Source organism: Carassius carassius, chromosome 4 (assembly GCF_963082965.1).
Source record: "Carassius carassius chromosome 4, fCarCar2.1, whole genome shotgun sequence".
Taxonomy (NCBI): Eukaryota; Metazoa; Chordata; class Actinopteri; order Cypriniformes; family Cyprinidae; genus Carassius; species Carassius carassius.
The window spans coordinates 3,688,167-3,709,312 of record NC_081758.1 but is presented as its reverse complement, the minus strand read 5'-3'; the positions used below and the strand labels follow the sequence as shown (position 1 = coordinate 3,709,312).

At 36.2% G+C, this 21,146-nt stretch overlaps 1 protein-coding gene across 3 annotated transcripts in view; it reads left to right on the top strand.

Moving 5' to 3' along the window:
* Positions 1-21,146, top strand: part of LOC132132764 (astrotactin-2-like) — a 498,987-nt gene that overhangs the window by 423,488 nt on the left and 54,353 nt on the right. For all 3 annotated transcript variants that reach the window (XM_059545295.1, XM_059545288.1, XM_059545303.1), the window contains 2 exons: positions 14,955-15,088; positions 16,011-16,159. In XM_059545295.1, the coding sequence (XP_059401278.1) occupies positions 14,955-15,088; positions 16,011-16,159 (283 nt within the window). The remainder of the gene's footprint in view (positions 1-14,954; positions 15,089-16,010; positions 16,160-21,146) is intronic.

The following is a 21,146-nucleotide window of genomic DNA, read 5'->3' as shown; positions in this document are numbered from 1 at the left end:
TATAAAAATCGAAAAGGGGTCCCAGTCTGTTTTGAATCTTTGGAAATTCATCTAGACTACCGTTCAAAATTTTGGGGTTGATAAGTATTTTTTTTGAAGAAGTATCTTATGAAAAATAAATAGAGTAAAACAGTGAAATATTTTTACAATTTAAAATGACAGTGTTCTATCTGAATATATCATAAAATGTAATTTATTTCTGTGATCAAAGCTGAATTTTCAGCATCATTACTCCAGTTTTCAGCGTCACATGATCTTCAGAAATCATTCTCATGTGCTGATTTGCTGCTCAAGAAACATTTCTGATTATCAAAGTTTTACCACTTTATATGTTTGTGTAAAATTTGATACAATTTTATTTTTCGGAATTGTTTGAAATATAGCAAGATCAAAAGAACAGCATTTATTTGAATTTTTTTGTACCATTATAAATGTCTTTACTGTCACTTTTTAACAGTTTAAAAGTATAAACCTTAAACTTTTGAATGGTAGTGCATGTACTGGAAACCCAAAAAACCAGTTCAACCAAATGATCTAAAGATCTAAGTTATCTAAAGATAAAAAACTGAAAAAAAACTTTGAATGGTATTGTTGAGGCGTGTGAAGTTTTATGTGCCTCAATAAGTTACTTATTAAGATCAATTGACATTAATCCCCAAAAAACGAGGATGAATAATCTAATAAATAATCAATTAATAATCATGAATGAACTAAATATGCACATGATCTTGCATCAACATTTGTTCTTTAAATGCATGTGAATTAGAGCTGAATTCTTTCTTAAAAGGTTTGTTTGTGGAAGGTCTAAACATGAATTCCACAGATATTGTTTTTGTTAAATGTTGGCAGTGGACTTAGTCTCCTGTCAGGTAAATAAGTGGCGTGTTCCACTATTCCAGACACACCTGTAGATGGCAGGAGTGACTTTCATTACACTGCAGCAGGCTTTCTCTTTCTGGCAGGATGTTACGAGCTGAGAAGATAAGTTGGAGAAATTGCAACATGAACTATTATATATGAATATCTTAATAGAAGAATAATAAATATGTTCACAATCTTGCACCCATGTCTTGGCTGAACTGTGTGATCATTAAATCTCCCCAGTCCTTAAATGAGGAGAATGCATTAGTAGATGCTGCACCTTCTGAGTAACACACGCGTAATGAGGATATTAAATTTAGTTTTGGAGCAGATTTGCAAGGGCTTTCTTTTCCGCATCATCCCTCGTACTGCTGACGTCTTGAAAGGCAAAATGCCATTAACTGCTGTCTCGAGAGTGACTCACTTACCAAATGGCCCACTTTAGCCTGGTGTTTACGTACCTGACGGACGAGCGCTATGGGGATCAGACCCGCTCCATAACACTAACTGCTTCTCACACTGAACTCTGTGCCTGCCTGTGTGTGTGGATCTCACTAATAACAGGAGCGTCAGCAATGCCAAAAGGCTCTCAATCGATAGCAGACGAGCCCTAGCGGGCATCTGTCGATTGGTAAACAAACAAGAGAGAAAACTGCAGCCGAGTCGACTGGGAAGAGCTCAGACTAGAGCGTATAGCATGCTCAGAAGATACTGTGAGATTACGAGGATGATATTGATGTCATCGACTCTGGAGACGAGCCAGGACTCCTTGCGGTCGCAGCCTGCTGTCAATTAGCATAACAGACACAAAGACCTACAGAGACAATGCTGTCATCTTTAACTGAATCCAAAAAATTAGCTCCTTAGCTCCTTTCGACTGAAATGAGAGCGATTCATGAGCAGGACCTGAAAGAAAAGAACTAGCTTCAGGTTCAATGAGAAACAAACATTGATGTTCCTGCGTAATCTGGCCTTTGTTTTTTGGAGTTACTCTAATTTCATAAAGATATGACAACCTGCTTTTGATGCAGCCATCAAACATCATTCGGTTTGCACAGGGAGTTTATGAGTTTTGAGAATGTGTTTTATCCTTAATTTGATTCCATCCCCAGCTGATTTTGATGCAGGGATCAGAAGATTTAAGAAATAAAGTTAAAGCAAAAAATGAGCAAGGCGGCATACAATGTATATTTTGAGTCCTTGCCAGATTGAGCTTCTTTGTCAGTCTCTTTGTAAAGGAAATGTGGTTATGATCTGAAATTATCAGTTCATTTCCTTAAAAACACTATACCGGAAAACAGGCCTGAAAAGGATAAAAAAGTGAAATACGCAGAGCTTCTCATGTGACAGTTTTGATCCTGTTTTCATCATGGTTCCCCCCTTCACAATCCAGCTACACACACTCACACATACACACTCATACATGCTACTTTATATATTTGTGCAAGTAGGAAACTCATCAGTCATTTTAAGATTAAGGAGGAACTCTTAGGACACAGTGAAGAGAAGAAATGTTCTTTCCTGCCATTTTCTCTTACATCTGGCAATACATTTCTAATGCATCTCTAATCTGCAGTCAAACATACCTTTATGAAAATTCACCCCATCTGTTTTCTTAATGCATGTTACAGACCTTATTGTGAGAGATGTATCCCTTCATGTTTTATTATATATATATATATATATAATGTGTGTGTGTGTGTGTGTGTGTGTGTGTGTGTGTGTGTGTGTATATTATTATTAATATTTTTTAACTTGTAATTTTTTATGAAAGTGTCAACTGGAACTTCCTGTAAAAACATCAAACTTCTCTCTGGCGATATATGCCAGGCTTCTCCAATCCTTCAGTCTGCTTAAACCCATCCGTCCACAATACATTACATATTATTATTATTTTTATTTCAATGCCCACAGCTCAAAATCCAGTTAACAACCGATAAATAAACCCTTTATTTTATTTCTTTTTTTGGTAAGCTGCAACGCTCAGGTGTACATCACAACGTGCAAGAAAAGGTCTGTCCCTACTTCCGTTTTATTGCAACTATATTCCGAATAAACCGAATATAGATGCTTCTGGCTACATGCACTTAAAGTCCTGTGATTTTTGTACTTCTGAAAGCACTGCATCATCGATTAGGCTCTGACACAAGCATGTGTTACATTCTATGCATTGCCACAAGAGGCATTATAACAAGGAAAAAGAGTAAACTCAAGACCACACACATTGGTCAAACATTGGTCTGCATGTTGTTGTTAAGTACAGTATGTTTCTGGTCATAGTTATGCCTGTTTAACAGATCTTGCATACTCTGTTGTCAAGTCAACATTTGTTGACGAATAGGCTATTTAAAGTTGGCATGAAATCAAAAAACACCCAATGCATTTTTAAAGCCATTTTATATACCTTATTGTGAAAAATGTAACCATGAATAATTTGTGTCACTCTGATGTACGTTACAATGCAGAAGAAAAGATCTGTCACTACTTTCATTATAGTGTAAAGTACATTATAAGCCTTCATTATGGAAGCACGTTTTGAGTTGAGTTTATAACCCACAATTTGGACTTTTTCCCCCTTGTATTTCTGAGCTATAAACTCACAATTCTGAGAAGATACAGTAATAGAGATTATGAGATAAAAAGTTATATATATATATACAGAATTGCAAGACAGTAACTCAGAATTTTTTAAATATCTTATCAATTTTAAATTTAAATTTTAATCATTTTAACATTTTATATCTTATTATATCTATATTTCCAAATTCAGATTTTTTTTGTCATAATTGCAAAAATTAAGTCTGAATTGTGATTTATTTTATTTAATTCATCCATCCTGTTGCAGAAAAAAAAAAAACATTTCCATCCTTCATTGTAGAATCAAAAAAGAAAAAAAAAAAGATGAAAATGTTTTGAGATGATTAATTTGTATCATTAAATTTAATGCTGGTTTAAGAAATTACATTACATTATAATAGCACTGATAGATATAAATGAGGTCATTATTAAGGATCAATCTAAATCAATGGAGGCTTGCAAAACAATGTATTCTGTCACAACAGCAAAATAGTAAAGTCAAACTAACTCACTCTGCTAATCATCTTTTATAAGTTTAGCTGACAGTTTTGCTTAAAGTTCTGACACTTTTTGAGTTGCTCTGTAAAACTTCCTAAAAGCAATTCCCAGAAAACGAACAACTCGACAGATGGATTGTTATATTTTGTGTGCGTTGAAGATAGCTTTTGTTGTAATTGAGTATATGGCTGCTTATTGGAATAAAACTGCTCAGTTAAGGAATTGCCAAAAGTGTGCAGCCAATCCGATCATGGTACAATCTTCGTTCTCCAAAGAATAAAATGACAGATACTGCCTTTATAGTTTGTATTAAACCCAAGGCAAGATGCTGACCGAAATCAATTTTCCAGGGAATGCTATAGCCATGGATTTTGCTAGCCATTTAAGTGGATAGAGAAAGCAAATCAAATCAGCTTATAAGCACCCTTTAGCCGGTTTGCTGCTTTTCAAAAATGTGTACTTTTATTTGAATTCTCCGTGTCCCCTTATGAACCCTGGATTCAATTGAAGCCATAGCTCTCTTCCTGGAAGATGGTTTAGGTGTTCCTAGAAACAGGGACATTTCCTTCACTACATTGGGCTGAATGATTGGAGTGACCTGTTCGCTGAGGTCTTAGGTCATCAGATGAATCAATTCCTCTGGCCAGCTGGCTAATGTTTGCACATATCAGACACTGATTGGGGACAGTAATAGGGTGAGCTCAGATGAGTTACAACAGATAATAGCATTTAGATGTCATGATTGCCCCATGTCTTGTCATTGAGAACAGGTTTCTCTGAGGTCTAGAGAGTTAAAAGGTTTCGTGGAACTATTGGTTATCGACCGTTTCGAAAAACAAGCAAACATCTGTCGTAAACAGTTTTTGTGTATTTGTTTACTGTGCTATACTGCACAACCCACTATTTCAATTCTTCAGAAAGCTTGATTTTGAATTTTGTAGGCAATTTATGTCAAGTGAAGTTACAGATTGAACCGTTGTGAAGCAGTGGTGTAAGTGTTTGAGTAAATAGTGTAAATAGTTACTGTATATAAGTATCTTTTTTTGGCATTTTTACTGAGTGTCCAAGATTTTAGCAACTTTTACTTTTTGCTTGACTCTTGAAGGGAAAAAAAAGTATATACTGTATAATCTCTACTCCATTACATTTATGATGAGTAATGGAATTACTTGTTTGATTTTTCATGGCAACTTTTTCTGCAGCAGTTTATATATCTATGAGTTTTCAGAGACGGTAGGTTTGTTCGGTAGCTCAGGAAGTAAGGAGAAGTACTTGACAAAGCAGTTCAAATCTGCATATAAGGAAGTTGAAATGGCACGGTTGCATCAACAAATGCGATTTCATATCAGGTTTGCATTTCTTAACACTATCGGGTAGGTTTAGGGTTGGGTTTGGTGTAGGGCAGGGATAGGCAACGTCGGTCCTGGATTGCTGCTGTCCTGCAGAGTTTATCTTGTCTTTATCTTATCTTTGTGTTTATCTTGCAGAGTTTATCTCGTATATCCTCACAAATCAACTGATTCTTGTTTTTCACTGGCATTTCTCATACGTGTTGAGGACTAGTGCATTTTTGAGCCTATATTTAGTATGAGTAAAATGGTTTATTTTTCAACTAGCACCTGATTGGAACTAGAAAAGTAGGTGTTTCATTCAGAAATGGAGGCAGATCTAAACGCAAACAATCTGTTTTTAAAGCATTCGCACATGAAGTGCTTTGAGCACATCCATGACCTCTCTGTTATCCCTCCTTCCTTGAAATGTAAAAATTCAAGCCATCTGGACAGTAACGAGAGAATTTTAGAGAATGGGAAAAATGTTTCGTGAGTGCCACAACCAAAAATGCACCTCCTCGCCATCTCTCCTTTCACGCGCTGTCAATGCTCGCAAACACAGAGGCAACCTGTCTACTGTCAGTTGGAGGGGTGTGGTTACGGATGCTGAGCAGACACCCAAACGTCAAACCTACGTCACCAGTGAAGGTCCTCCAATGCAGAGGGGAGGGGCATTTTCAGATTTTGATTAAAGATTACGAAGCCAAACTATTTTTTTGTGTGGATTGAGTTTCATGGATGAATTGTTCACCACAAAAAGATCAATTTAGGCAAACAAAGTAAATATGATCAATTTTGATTTCAGTTGGACCTTAAGTACCATTAAAATCAGATATTCTAAAGTTGATGGCTGATGATACGCTGGGGAACTTTTTTGAGCTACGTTGCAGAGCAACTTTGGCCAATGTTGCCGTCAACGGGCAACCAGATGAGATACAGGGCCCACGATCTAAAGTATCCAGGTATAAATTTGTTACCCATCCTCAGTGGGAAAGTGCCCCAACAACATTGCTCAAAAAAAAGTTACCCAGCAAAATTGCTCAAATATTTGCCTTTCTGAGACTTTAACTTGAATCATATTGGAATTGGTGACTTGTTATTTTAATGGGGTCATTGTTGCTAGTGGTCAACCGATATATCGGCCAATATTTGGCATTTTTCAAATATCGACATCGGCCGATGCTTGGCCAATGTGTTTGAGGTGGGACTTTTGATGGTGCTGAAAGCGGCAACGCCTGAGTCACACTGTCTCTCTTGGTCGTCGTCATAAACAGTTCTGTCTAATACGCAGAGGTGGAAAGAGTACAAAAATATTCTACTCAAGTAAAAGTACCATTACATTAATGAAATTTTACTTAAGTACAAGTAAAAGTACCAGTCTAAAAAATCAACTCAAGTAAAAGTAAAAAGTAGCTCATTTAAAATTTACTCAGAGTAAAAATTACTTAGTTACATTTTAACAGTGGGAGGGAGTCAAAAATGGGACAGGCCAAGGGTGTCAAACTCAGTTCCTGGAGGGCCACAGTCCTGCACAGTTTAGATATAACCCTAATTAAACACACCTGATCCAGCTAATCTAATCATTTAGGTTTATTTGAAAACTACATGATATGTGTGCTGGAGCAGGGTTAGAACTAAACTCTGCAGGGCTACGGCCCTCCAGGAACTGAGTTTGACACCCCTGGGATAGGTCTATTAATCTCAAACTAGTTGTTTTTAATTAAAGGAATCAGTTATTTAGAATAATAAAACATTTGGGCTGTTACCAGGCAAATCATTATCAACAAACTCATCTTTTCAATACAGAGGAAATGCAAAAGCTTCATCGGACGTGGCATTTAGATGTATTTACACACTGTTTAGTGCAGGACAAGAATGCATTTAACCTGCAGTTACAAATGCATGAATAATGTTTTGATATGCCAGACATAAAATGTTGAATGCTCATTTGAAATTATAAAAACTTAATTATAAAAAAAAAAAATCAAAAGATACTTTAAATGTGAAATTAAAATGGCCAGTATGTGTCAGCAAGTCACTGTTAATAAGTGAGTCATTGCGATTGAACCAAATCATTTAAACAGTTGATTCATTCAGAAACGAAACACTGTCATGTTGCTCAGAGATGCAAAATTTTGCTTTGGTGGCTGTGTTTGGAATAAATTTTTGTTGTAGAAATAGAGCAAAAACCGGCAATATGGTGTCTAAAACGCAAGTCTCTTAGTTTGCTGTCCTGTTGTAAAAAAAATATATATATATATATATATAAATATATATATATAAATATAAATATATATTTAATAAATATAAATATAAATATATAAATATATATATATATATATATATATATATATATATATATATCATTGGCGGCTGCTGGTCTTTCAAAGAGGGGAAGCTCATTTTCGGCCTACATTATAACCCTCTGATGGTCTTCATTTGTAGTGACACTCGGGGTCTTTTTGACCCCAGACAATAACATTTCATTTTGTAATAGTAAAATATTTAAATTTTTTACAAATATAATTTTACTCTGTTCATTTATGTTTTTACTAAACTTTGTACAGTTTTTGGAGGATTTAAATCTTTTACATTTCTATAAATAAATAAATATTTATTTAAATAGGCTTTTTTTTTTTTTACAAAAAAAGAAAAAAGCATTTCAGGTAAAATTCACTTCATAAAAGACCCAGATTTCTAACTTTCATACATGGGGATACCATGGATAATTTTATAAGGTTTAATGTAAGATTTTTGCCCATTTTTGGGGAAATTCAGTTTAAAAATTGTAATAAATCACTTTAACCACTAGATGGCTATAGTGTGTGTGTGTGTGTGTGTGTGTGTGTGTGTGTGTGTGTGTGCGTGCGTGCGCGCGCACATTTTCAATCTTAGTTACCAATTCAATTTTGTGGTGGTTCTGCATTTTACAAATATCAAGAAATATTGCCGCAGTTTGTCTTTCGAATACACTTGAGAAATCCGCGATCATGGGACTGAGCGTGAAACAGCTTCACCGACTTCTTATGGTGCAGACCGCTGTCAGTCAAAAGGAGATCGACAGATCCTCCAATCATCACGCGGAAGCCCAGTCTTCATTCACCTCCAGAGACGCTGAGCGTCCGTGGGCGGGACATAATCGCAGCATTTATCCAATGACCGTCTAGCTTCGGAGCACAGAAAAAAACTGTTCAAAGAAAGCCCCATTGAAGTCGCTCGGCTTCTTTAGGGAAATGCACTGTGACGCTGCGGGAATGTATGAGAAGAAAATCGAGTCAGCCGACTTGTAGCTGATTAACACTATACATAATACACAATAGTACATATTTGACCGTTGGTTTTTTTTTTTACATTACGTGGGGTTGATGTCTTGTCGAGATTTTATAAACTGCTAGTTTGGTCTCCCTAGGCAAGCACAGCATACACAGCATAATAGAGTATAAATATGGGCAGGGGTTCACTTCATTTCCTTCAAGTTCAACTTCAGAATATGACGGGGTTTCGTTTTCAGCGGTGTCTGCACCACTAACGCCTGTTTTGTCCGTCTGCATCTTTCTTGTGATTTTAGCGCCAGTTTGCCCTCCTGCCCATTATTTACTGACATAGCTTCCAGGGAGCGATTTTTTTTTTACTCAGTAATTAATGTGTTTTAAAATGTAGCGAAGTACAATACTTCAAACTACATATACTTAAGTAAAAGTAAAATTACAGATTAAAAAAAATACTTAAAAAAGTAGAAGTACACAAAAAAGCTACTCAATTACAGTAACGCGAGTAAATGTAATTCGTTACTTTCCACCTCTGCTAATACGGATAGAAGTCTGTCTAATAATCAGATAGAATGGTTAAACAAAGAAATTAATGTATACAGAAACTATTATAACAATTTATTTTATATTAGGCCTATTAGTAATAGAAAGGCAAACATTATAATACTTTCTCGTTTGCCGTCAGCATTAAGCAAATATGCATTTATATAGTTTAAACAATTCTTTGAATGTCTAATGAACATTTAATTTCAGTTATTTTATATTATAACTGAATTAAATATTTATATATTTGTGAAAAATACTGTCATTGAAAGTATAAGTATGTTTCTTTCACACAGTTATTTTTTTAATCCATTGTCAAATGATTTCAAATTTCTTAAATATTAATAGCCTAATAATAATAAATATATACTGGCTTTATATCGGCTATCGGCCCCCCGCTTTCCAAGATATCGGCATCGGCTGTCAAAAAACACATATCCATCGACCACTGTATGATATCTGTACTTTTACTGAAGCATGGTTTTCAGGAAAGTTTGCTCCCGGCTTATAAACATCTTTGAGCTCCCATTGGTCAGTGGGAGTTTAACTGAGTGGGTGTGGCTATGTGGGTCTACCACTTTTGACAGTTTGTGAACAGTTTGGCTGCATTTACACTGCAAGTCTTAATGCACAGATCCAATCTTTTGACCATATCCGATTCATTGGCCTGCCTGTATACATTCATTTTAGACACGACTGGTATCCAATATCTGTATTTTAATTAATTCCCGCCCAAAATGATTGTCTGCAGATATCGCTTTATTATGAATATGTTAGACCCGCTGGTTTTGAAAGGCCGTGCTATTAATTTTTTTTAAATAATTAATGTCGAGTGGCCATTATTATTTGCCAGCATGGACAACAGCTGTCTTGGATATTTTGCAGCACAAAATCTGACTGAACAAATAAATAACGTAAAGTAACAGTAAATGTCATTTGGTAGACTATTTTATCTACAGCTCGTTAGAGGTGGAATTCTTTAGTGAAATAAAGTAGTGCCAAGATGACATTTATTGATATTAATTTAAATGAATTCATGCAAACAAGTATCAAAATGCAAATGCAAATTTATCCCCTCATTGCTGAGAAATATAATGTGGCTTTTAGCTGTTGTTTTGACAAAATTCATGGAGCAGGGGTTGAACACCAGCTCCTGAATGTATAATCTCTTACGTATATAAAGTTTAGATTTCAATAAAAAGTGAGCGCATACAGCACACAGGCATTAAAACACAATCTTTATGGGCAAACCCTCGCTTTGGGAGTTCTGCGGGGAATCGAATAGGCTATGTGTGATATGTATCTGATTTAAAACCGCATTTAGAAGTGGCTCAGATCGGATGCGAAAATAATCAGATCTTGTGTGGATTTTTGTGTTTACACATGTGCAACAAATTCCAATCTGAGTCAGAGCAAAAATGCCAGTGTAAATGCAGCTTTTGTTACTTAACATTAACTTTACTTCAGGAAAGCTGTCCATTGTTCACAGTTTGTTAGTTAGCTATGAAGCTTATTTACTGTTCATGAATTATTAATGTATGTTTGAACAAATCTATCATGAAGACAAGAGCATATGTGCATTTGAGTTGTCTACAATTGTTTCTCAGTGTGATTATTATATCTGAAAATAAATAGCATTGAATATAAGGTCACCCTTGATTTTAAGGTCCAATTCTCCCTATTAACTACAACCTTTGCCTCTGTAAAGTTTATTTATCAGTACACTAACCGCCGTGTAACACTTTTTATTTTTATTTTATTCCTCTCTAATTTGCTGCTTTTAATAGTTAGTAGGTGATATTGGGTCTGGCTAAATGATCTAAAATATGCATATACAGAATATGTGCTTTATAAGTACTAATAAACAGCCAATATTCTAGTAACATGCATGCTAATAAGCATCTAGTCAGAAATGTTCCCTATATCAAATTGTTAATGTATTTAATAGTTTTGTGGTTCATATTAACCTCTAATATTATGTACCACATGAGAGTGCTCTCTGTATAGTTGAGAATCTTGGTTGGGAGAGTTTTATTTTTATTTCATTTTTTTTTTTTTTTCTGAAAACTAAATTACCAGTATCGGTATTAACAGATCGTATCGGCTGAGAAATGTTTTATGCCGAATGTATAATGAGTGGAAAGACTGGAGTGCCGAAATTGCACAGCTTGTACAAACACATCCACATCGCAATGAACAGACGCTTTCTTAAATGCTGTTTTCTGAGCGCTGTCATTTTTGTTGTGTGTTTATTTTGTATTTGAGAGAAAAGTACGGAGCACATACTAACAAATTCATTCACTCCACTTGCAGCAGCATGGGCAGCTTCAAGATTTTCGCTAACAATAAATTGCTGCTCAGGTATTTCAAACGTCCTTTTACTGTTAAGTGAATAACAACAACAGCAATAACTTTGCTGTCAGTATATTAGGGGCCGTTTACACCTGGCCACTTCATGCGTTTCAACCTGAAACACTTCAGGTTTACACCTGGCCACTTCATCACTTCAAAAGACCAGGTGTAAATGCCCTCCGAAACGCATTTGAGACGGATTTGAATCCGATCGCTCAAACCACTTCAGGAGGTGGTCTGGGCCGCATTCCAGACAAAACTAGACAAGTGTAAATGCATCTGGTTGTTAAAACCACATATGTAAATTGTACTCCTCCCCAAAATGCTAATAAAATAAACGTGTGAGGGCGTGTTATAGGCTATATGTAATGTTATAGCCAGATATGACGACGATACTGGAATCCGCACCACCAGATGAGAAGCTGAGCATATATTCATTAAACCAACGTGCAAACTATCGCAAATCAAAGTGAAAGTAAGTCGCGAACGCTTAACACACAATCATCATCATTAATAGTAGAGAAACGAAATGATCTTACCAGTGCTGTTGCCGCTCTCTCTTATTACAGTCTTTGATTTTGAAATTTTAGCTGATGATCAATAAAATGCAGCTCATATCTGTTGCTTTCGGTGACGTGCACTACATTAAATCTGCATATAGCGCGGGAATTGAAGATCGGATTTAAATCCGTTTCGCAAAAACACATTCATGTGACCAGGTGTAAATGGAACCGTTTTGATAAATCAGATAGCTATCCGATCTGAGAAAACGCATGAAGTGGCCAGGTGTAAACAGCCCCTTAGGGTCTTTAGGGTTCCCCATCATACACCCTTTCTGTCAGACCTCCGTTAGATTCCCCCGCATAACACACACACACATACACACACACACACACACACACACACACACACCTAATTACCCTCCCTGTTTACTTAGGCTTAGGTTACTCAGCATACATAAACATAGCCATAATCATTTTGTCTATTTTTCACATGTGCAGTTGAGCAGTCAAGCATGCTTTTTCAAGGAAACCACTGGAGGTAGATGTGTGTGCACGTTTGCGGCTTTGTGTTTGTCCATGAGCAGGGCTGCTCTCATCAGCACTGATATTTCATGTTTTCAGATCATCTGTTTCCCATTTGCAGAATCTTTTTTAACACTTTTCGCAAATTGCTGAATGCCACACTAATGTGCATATCTGTTAAACCTTCAGTTTTCTTTCTTTCAAGCGGCACATTTATAGTGTTGGCTGGGAATGGCTGATCTGACATGAAGGACAGCAACTCTTGAATTCATGGCCAACACGCACAGCATTCCTTCACATCCAAATGCATTTTTAATTAGTTTTATGCTGCCCATCTGTGGGTTTGACTGTTGTTTGACATTGTTTTACTGTCCATGCCTTATGTTTCTGTGGAAACTACTGCTATACTACCACTACTACTACTACTACTACTACTACCAAAAAAAAAAAAAAAAAAAAAAAAAAAATACATATTAATTTTAATTCTAAAGGAAAATAAGATATTTTCAAAAAAAAATAAAAAAAAAATAAATAAAAACAAAAATAAATAAATACATCTAAATATATATATATATATATATATATATATATATATATATATATTATATTATATATTTGTAATGAAAAACGAGAAAAAAAATCCTTATTAGGTTAGAAATTAAATAAGTAAGTACTTAAATCTAAAAAGTTTGGTATGCTAGCTTTATTATTTTATCTGGTTTTAAGGTTTTGGTTCATGTCCGTAAAGTTCCAAATAAGAAGAAAAAGAGTGCCTTTTATTCATAAAGTTCAGTCGATTATCCAAAAATAGCGCTTATCAAATGTTTTTTGAATATACAAACCATTTTTATAGAGTTTCCAGTAAAACAGCTGTATCATAATATATACTGTATAGTGTTTCCGTGATTTGGGTCAATCTGGCCACCCCACCCTCGCACCTCTCCATACACTCTCTGTTTCGACTTCCACAACTCTGTGCCTCTGCCAAGCATCTCTCATGCAAGTCATTATACTGCAATGGATTGCAGTCTTTCCCTTCCATCGCTCTGCTGTTGTAATAACGTCTCATTCATCAAGGCCGTTTAAAGAGAGTTGCCTGTGCATAAATAAGGGGTGAGGTTTGGCAGCCAGAAACCTGCTGATGCTATCAGGGAGATGGGCGGCTTCCTCATCACTGTCTGCTGCTGCCACCTGTAAGGAAGGCTGAATTTTCTGACTGCTGTTCTCCTGCTCCACTTTAAAAAAAATAAAAATAACGCTTTTTGCAAGAAATTCACTGTAAAAAATACAATATGTTGTTGTATGCATATCTGAACATATAAGAACACAGCCTCTGAATAGAATGCAGTGAGAAAATATTCCCCAGCAACTCAGGCACTGCGTAATATCATTGCGCCTGCTACAACCATGGTACGGCAGCAAAGTTAATTGATTATTATGCCGGAATGAGAGTATAGTTCCTCGCCATATCAGCCTAGAAAATCACAACTTTTCATTTTCCATCGGTCTTAGTACGCAATGTAACTACAGAAGAGTCAAGTTTTAAATAGGAAATATATAGAAACTCTTTGGTCATTTTTGAGCGAGATGCTAACGGTCTAATCAGATTCAATGATTTATACTAAGCTAAGCTAAAAGTGCTAACACCAGAACCGGAGATCGGCTGAATGGATTAGAAAACGGTAAAACACAACTGTTTAACTCTAGGAGAGTTGGAAAATTAGTGTCCCTTTAGGTTTTTTTTTTTCATATAAATCTAAACAGTCATTGCTAAAGATGTCCATCTCTAAATGTGGCATTTAAGGTCACAGCATTGAAGTTACATACAAATGCATTTTGTATGCATTCTTTCACAGTTTATTTGCTTATATTTTAGAACACTTGATGATTATCTAACCAAGATAACAAAATATGGTGGTCGCACACCAGACGAGAAGCACAACGCTGTGTCGCGGCTTGGACAACTGACAGATCACACACCAGACACATTCAATTGGAGCAGAATCATCCAAAGCAGTTCATCTAATCACTAAACAAGCAGAGTTCACTTCAGCCGGTCGACAGCTGGTCAGTACTCAACGCAGCTCCCGGACTCCTCTACACTGGAAGAGAATGACTTCCTGTCTGTCGGTAATAGTGGAAAGGTGGCTCTCGTCTCGTCTCGTCTCGTCTCGCTGCGTCCCGTCCCTCGGCTGTGTCTCAGTTGCCCTCTTCCTTCTCTGCCCCGCCCACACTTGTCTTATTATTGCCCCAGAGACGGAGTCCCTTGACATTCACAAGAGGCCTGACCTTTTTTGAGACCATTTCCAATTCAATCTTGGCAGGTTCTTGTCTGTACAAAGCTGCCTGAGATGGCCTTAGCCTGCCTAACTTCACAGAGATGCACCACTTTTCAAGTGGAGGTGGCAGAGCGTGTTGGTGACTCATCGAGTACGGCAGAAGGATGTCTGCTCGTGGAGATAATTGCATTTTTCTCACCTGTACCGTTTATTTTGTAGGCCTTCAAAAGTGCCGCGATGAGCTCATACTGGTGTGCGGGGAAGGGTGATGTCATCGAGAACTGGTGCCGCTGTGACCTGACGGCGCTTGGCAAAGACGGGCTTCCCAACTGTAGCCCCCTGCGGCGGCCCGTGTAAGTTACCCGCATCTGCAAGCATCTTTATGCAATGCTTGACACCTCTTTTTGGCAGAATATTAAGGCATCCTAGACTTAGGCAAGACATATGATGTTCATTGCCAAATTGTGAGGCAGCGTCTCATCAAGACAATTGTTCGGTGACTCAGTCAGTATGTCCATTACATTAAATGCTGAGTCACATAATGAAATATATAAAATATGTTTAAGAAGTTTCTTCTGCTCACCAAGGCTATATTGATTTGATCGAACGAAACGGTAATATTGTGAGATATATTGTAAAATGTAATTTATTCCAGTGATGTAAAACTGATTTTTCAGCATCATTACTCCAGTCTTCAGTGTCACATGATCTTCAGAAATCATTCTGATGTGCTAATCTGTTGCACAAGAAACATTTCTGATCATTATCCATGTTGAAAACAGTTGTGTGGTTTCGTATTTTTGTGAAACTGGTATTAAAAAAAAAAAAAAAAAAATTCAAAAGAACAGTATTTAAAAACATTTTTTGTAACATGATAAATGATTTTTCGATCACTTAATGCATTCTTGATGAATAAATAAATTACTTGTTTATATTAATCTAATAAATGTAATAAATTCTGCATAATTTAAAAAAGAAGTGCAAAAAAAAAAAAAAAAGTGGACGATTTTGTGATTCACGTTTGTGAATGGAGCAAACTTCAAAGCTCCGGCCCAAAAGATCCAAACTGCTCCATGCAAATTATGTTCAACAGATCTTAGTGAATTCCTCAAGGTGTCATAAGTATTCTGCCCTACTGTTTAAAATAGCCTTTGCTTCAGAGTCACATCTCTGGTTCAGTAAATGCCTCCTGCTTAGACAGCTCAGCGGGAACGGAGCCATTCTGTCAAATCCTACTAACACACACACGATGCTGGCTTGCCTTTATTTTCCCAGATTGAGACTGGCTCCACACCTGGAGCCCTCCAGTACGATGGTGGCGCTGGAATGGATCGACGTGGAACCCCTGATTGGCTACAAGGTTTCAGATTACATCATTCAACACAAGAGAGTAGAGGACCCATCAGAGGCAGAAATCTACACAGGTAAGCAGCACTCGCAGGCTTATGAACAATATTACAGAGGAGAATGCCTTCTTCATGTAATTGTAATAAAGTCTGTGCAAAAACTATTTCTTAGAATACAAGGGGAACTACGTTTGGAATAATTAAGTTTGTTTAGAAAATTGTTTGAAAGAGGATCTACTCAAAGGCTTCATTTATTTGATAATGAGAAGAAAAAAAAAGATAATATTGCGAATTATCACTACTATTTAAAATAGCTGTTTACTTTTTGAATGTATTGTAAATCTGTAATTTATTCATGTGATAAGTGACATCTTATGATTTGCTGCTTAATAAACATTTTTATTATGATTATTAATTTTTTTCTGCTTATATTTGTGTCAAACCTGATACATTTCCATTCAAATATGTTGGTAAAAATGTAATAAAGGCATGACAGTATTTTAATGATTTTAATATTACAAAAAAAAATATGCAGTTTTATTTATTGTTTACTTTCTATTCATCAGATAATATTGAAAATAATAATAATATAAAACAACAACAACAATAATAATAATAATAATAAAAACTAAATGTAAATAACAAATCAAATAAATCAAATAATAATAATAAAATGAATCACAGCTTTACCATCACATGAATTACTTGCAATTTAAAATATATAAAAATAGAAAATAAGTATTTTAGCTTAGTTTACAATATTACTTTTTTATCACTTTTCCCCTGCATTTTAATCAAATAAATACAGCCTGCTGAGCAGAAGGGACTTCTTTCAAAAGCATTAAAAAAATCTAAATCATTATAAACTTTTGACCAGTAGAATTTATTGATGTGAACAATACAGTTAATTTATTGGCATTATGTGTTTTTCTACTTAATCTGATAGAGCCTTGCTTATAGAAGTTTCTCTCTCTCTCTCTCTCTCTCTCTCTCTCTCTCTCTCTCTCTCTCTTCTTAAATTTCACTCTCTTTTGGCCTAATGGATATTGTCCAATCTTACGAGATGCTTCCAATCATTTCGATGTGAATGTACCATTCTTATGCCTGTGGTCAATTTAGAAATCTATTTTCCCAGTGCTGGGAAACTGCAGTTCAGTCGGGGCTCTACAATGATGTTGTCCTCGTAGCCTGCGGTCAGACTCTGAATACATAACTGATTGTCTTGTTGATCTGGTCAAATCTGGTTAAGCTTCCGTGGCACTATGATTTCAGGGTTACAGGAGCAGAGGGAGATGAAGACGAGGGAAGAGACGGGTTAATAACGGTCTGTCTGACTGACAGTGACCTGTAGCCATCTGTCCGAGTCATGGCTTGTGAGTCAGAGTTTAGGTGAAAGGAATCTAATAAAAGAGGAGAGATGAAATGTTAAGGTCGAACAGGCTGGGTTTAGTCATCGCAAGCAATCCATCCAGCAGAAGGAGGAGTGCTGATGAGTGAAAGCAGGACATGAAGACAATTCCTGGCAGGGGGACAGATGGTGTGACGTCTTTGATTCTGATCAGACTCTGATCAGTTAGAGAGACTGACTGCAGGATTACACCCTCCAGAGACCAGACCTGAGATCAGCTGCTCGTCTGGTGTTGTGTTGGTCATGTGAGGCTGTTTTTACATGTCCTCCAACTGCTTGGTCCGAAACGGAGTTTGATTGTCCCATTGTACTATTTGAGTCTGAACCGTGTGTTCAAACATACATTATGCAAGAGGTCTAATAGTAGTAGTAGTATTAATAAACTAAATTGTTAATCTTTTATGAATTCGATTAATTATACATGCTTTAATTAAACAGTTCAAACAGAATATTAAAACGGAAAACATGGTTTTAATGGAAAACTTATTTAATAGGGCCTTAAAATGTTGTTCGTGTTAATCTTTTAATGTATGTTTCACGATTTCAATGAACTGGACAAGTTCAAAAAATTTAATTCGACCATTAAAACAGAGCTATTAAAACAGAAAAAATAGGAATGAAGAAAAAAAAAACTGAATGATTAAAGGTCAAACTAAAACAAAATTTGGGGGAAAATAAAATAAATAGGGCCCAGAAACATACAAATAAACCCTCTATATATATATATATATATATATATATATATATATATATATATATATATATATATATATATATATATATATATAATTAAAAAAACTGCAAATAAAAAATAATAATAATAATACTAAAGATTCTTCAACCTACATTTAAATATTTCGTTGCCTCTGGTGCATTATGCACACAGAACAACACTTTGGTAGATGTGCAGCAGATGCAAGAGGTGCAGAGAATGCAAGCTGTTCTCTAAAGATATAATTAAGAGGAAAGCACTGCATGAGAGCTATACACCATAAGCAAACAATTCTGCAAATGATACGTCATCAAGAGTGTTTCAATCTCACACACCCCAGACCACAGGCCACCAGTAGACATCAAATGAACCAAACTATGAAAGCCCTGCTCCGTGTGAAAGCCCCTGAGAGAACCAGGTGATATCAACATGCTCATTTTCTATCCTGCGATTATCAGATGGTGACCATAATCAAAGTTGAAAGACACACTGACAGGGGCTCTTTTTTCATAGATTCAAACATCTTTTGGATCATGTATCAAATTCTGTAAAATCAGAGAAAAAAATACACTCTTTGTTTTACAACAAAGGGATCAACTGTTTCGATATGAAATTAGCGGATTTGTGGAATAATGGGAGACATTTGGAAACTGCAATTCTTCAAGGAGGAAATTTGGCAGTTTAAGACAGGATACCTAGGAAAAGAAAATGCTATTAGGGCCAAAGAGGACAAAATATTTTTTAGCTAAACAAATATTTAAGTCAGCTTTCTTAATGCAAATTTATGGTATTGTGTTTTTTTGTTTGTTGCTGCCCCTGATTTACCCTTTGCAATGATGTCATAAATTAAAAAAATCTGAGCTGTCAAAATTAGTTTTTTTTGCTCGCATAGTTTATATGTAGCATTGTTTGCAAAGGATGTAATTTGTATAATAGAAAAAAAATGTTGCCCGCATAATCATGTCCATAATAGCCTATACATTGGACACTGTCATAATTTTATAAGGCTTTGAAGTAACAGAGCCTCTTTATTTGAATAACCGTTCGACTGAGGAATTCGTTTTTGGATCTTGGGTGTCGAAACACACATGGTACTGCTCACACCACAGAGTGTAAGACTGTCCGATAACGATTCGTGTTTGGGCTTGTGTACGATCACTTACTCTCTATCTTTTCTTCTATGGAGGATTTATTGGGTCAAATTATAAACTAAAAGTCTAAAACTAAAAGCCTTAAACCAAATCTAAAAATCTAAATTTGAAACTTAAAGTCCAAGTCGAAAATTTATTTGGTATTTAGGATTGGGCATTTGGTATTTAGGATAGGGCATTTTGTATTTAGGATTGGACATTTTCTATTTAGGGTTGGGCATTTGGTCATTTAATCATTTAGCCATTTAGGATTGAGGATTGGGGATTTGGGGATTTAGGATTGGGCGATTGAGGATTGAGGAGTGTATGCAAATTAGGAGGCGTGGCCCAAATACTGGAGGCTGGGTTTGAAATGGCTGGTGCGCAGAGGCACCTTATGGACAGCAGAGGGAGCTCCCAGTGCTAAGTAGCACACTGTAATGAAAGTAATGTAATTGTAATGTAATTTTGTTTTTGTAATGAAACAGAGCGAGTGAGCGGCTTGAGCGAGGATTGTGTGATAACTTCAACTTAATGACAGCTTTGTAACATTTGTGGCCTCAAACACAAAGTCACCAGTGAAAGGAGGGCTATCGGTCTGACGACGAGAAAGCAGCAGACAGTGCAGCAGGCAAGATGCTAACATTAGCTACTAGTTATATAAGCTGATATTGCCAACATGCTTTAGTAGGGTATTATTATATTATATATATATATATTTTTTTGCTATATAGCCTATATATATTTTATAAAGATTGTCAGAGAAAATAAATTAGGCTTGTTTGACTTGAACCGGCGCTGCACACTGCAAGACTGATCTGTTTATGACATCAAAGTACTGCGAGAGCGATTCAAAAGCATAAGGAGTGTTTACTTTCTTTGATGTCATATGTTGTGTGTGTATGTATATATGTATATGTATACACTCACCTAAAGGCTTATTAGGAACACCTGTTCAATTTCTCATTAATGCAATTATCTAATCAACTAATCACATGGCAGTTACTTCAATGCATTTAGGGGTGTGGTCCTGGTCAAGACAGTCTCCTGAACTCCAAACTGAATGTCAGAATGGGAAAGAAAGGTGATTTAAGCAATTTTGAGCATGGCATGGTTGTTGGTGCCAGACGGGCCGGTCTGAGTATATACATACACACACGACATATGACATCAAAGAGAGTAGACGCTCCTTATGCTTTTGAATCGCTAATGAGTACTTTGATTTTAATAAACCGATCAGTCTTGCAGTGCGCAGCGCCAGTTCAAGTCGAACAAGCCTAATTTCTTTTCTCTCACAAAAAAAAAAAAACAGAAACAAGACCATCTAGTGGCAATGTGAAAGAAGTGTATCTACTAATGTCAGAGGGGTTAACCGCAGTTTAAAAAACAAAACAGCATGTCCCAATATAATAATACCTTACTAAAGCATGTTAGCAATATCAGCTTATATAACTAGTAGTTAATGTTAGCATCTTGCCTGCTGCACTGTCTGCTGCTTTCTCGTCGTCAGACCGATATCCCTCCTTTCACTGGTGACTTTGTGTTTGAGGCCACAAATGTTACAAAGCTGTCATTAAGTTGAAGTTATCACACAATCCTCGCTCAAGCTGCTCACTCGCTCTGTTTCATTACAGAAACAGAATTACATTACAATTACATTACTTTCATTACAGTGTGCTCCTTAGCACTGGGAGCTCCCTCTGCTGTCCATAAGGTGCCTCTGCGCACCAGCCATTTCAAACCCAGCCTCCAGTATTTGGGCCACGCCTCCTAATTTGCATACACTCCTCAATCCTCAATCCTCAAATGCCCAAT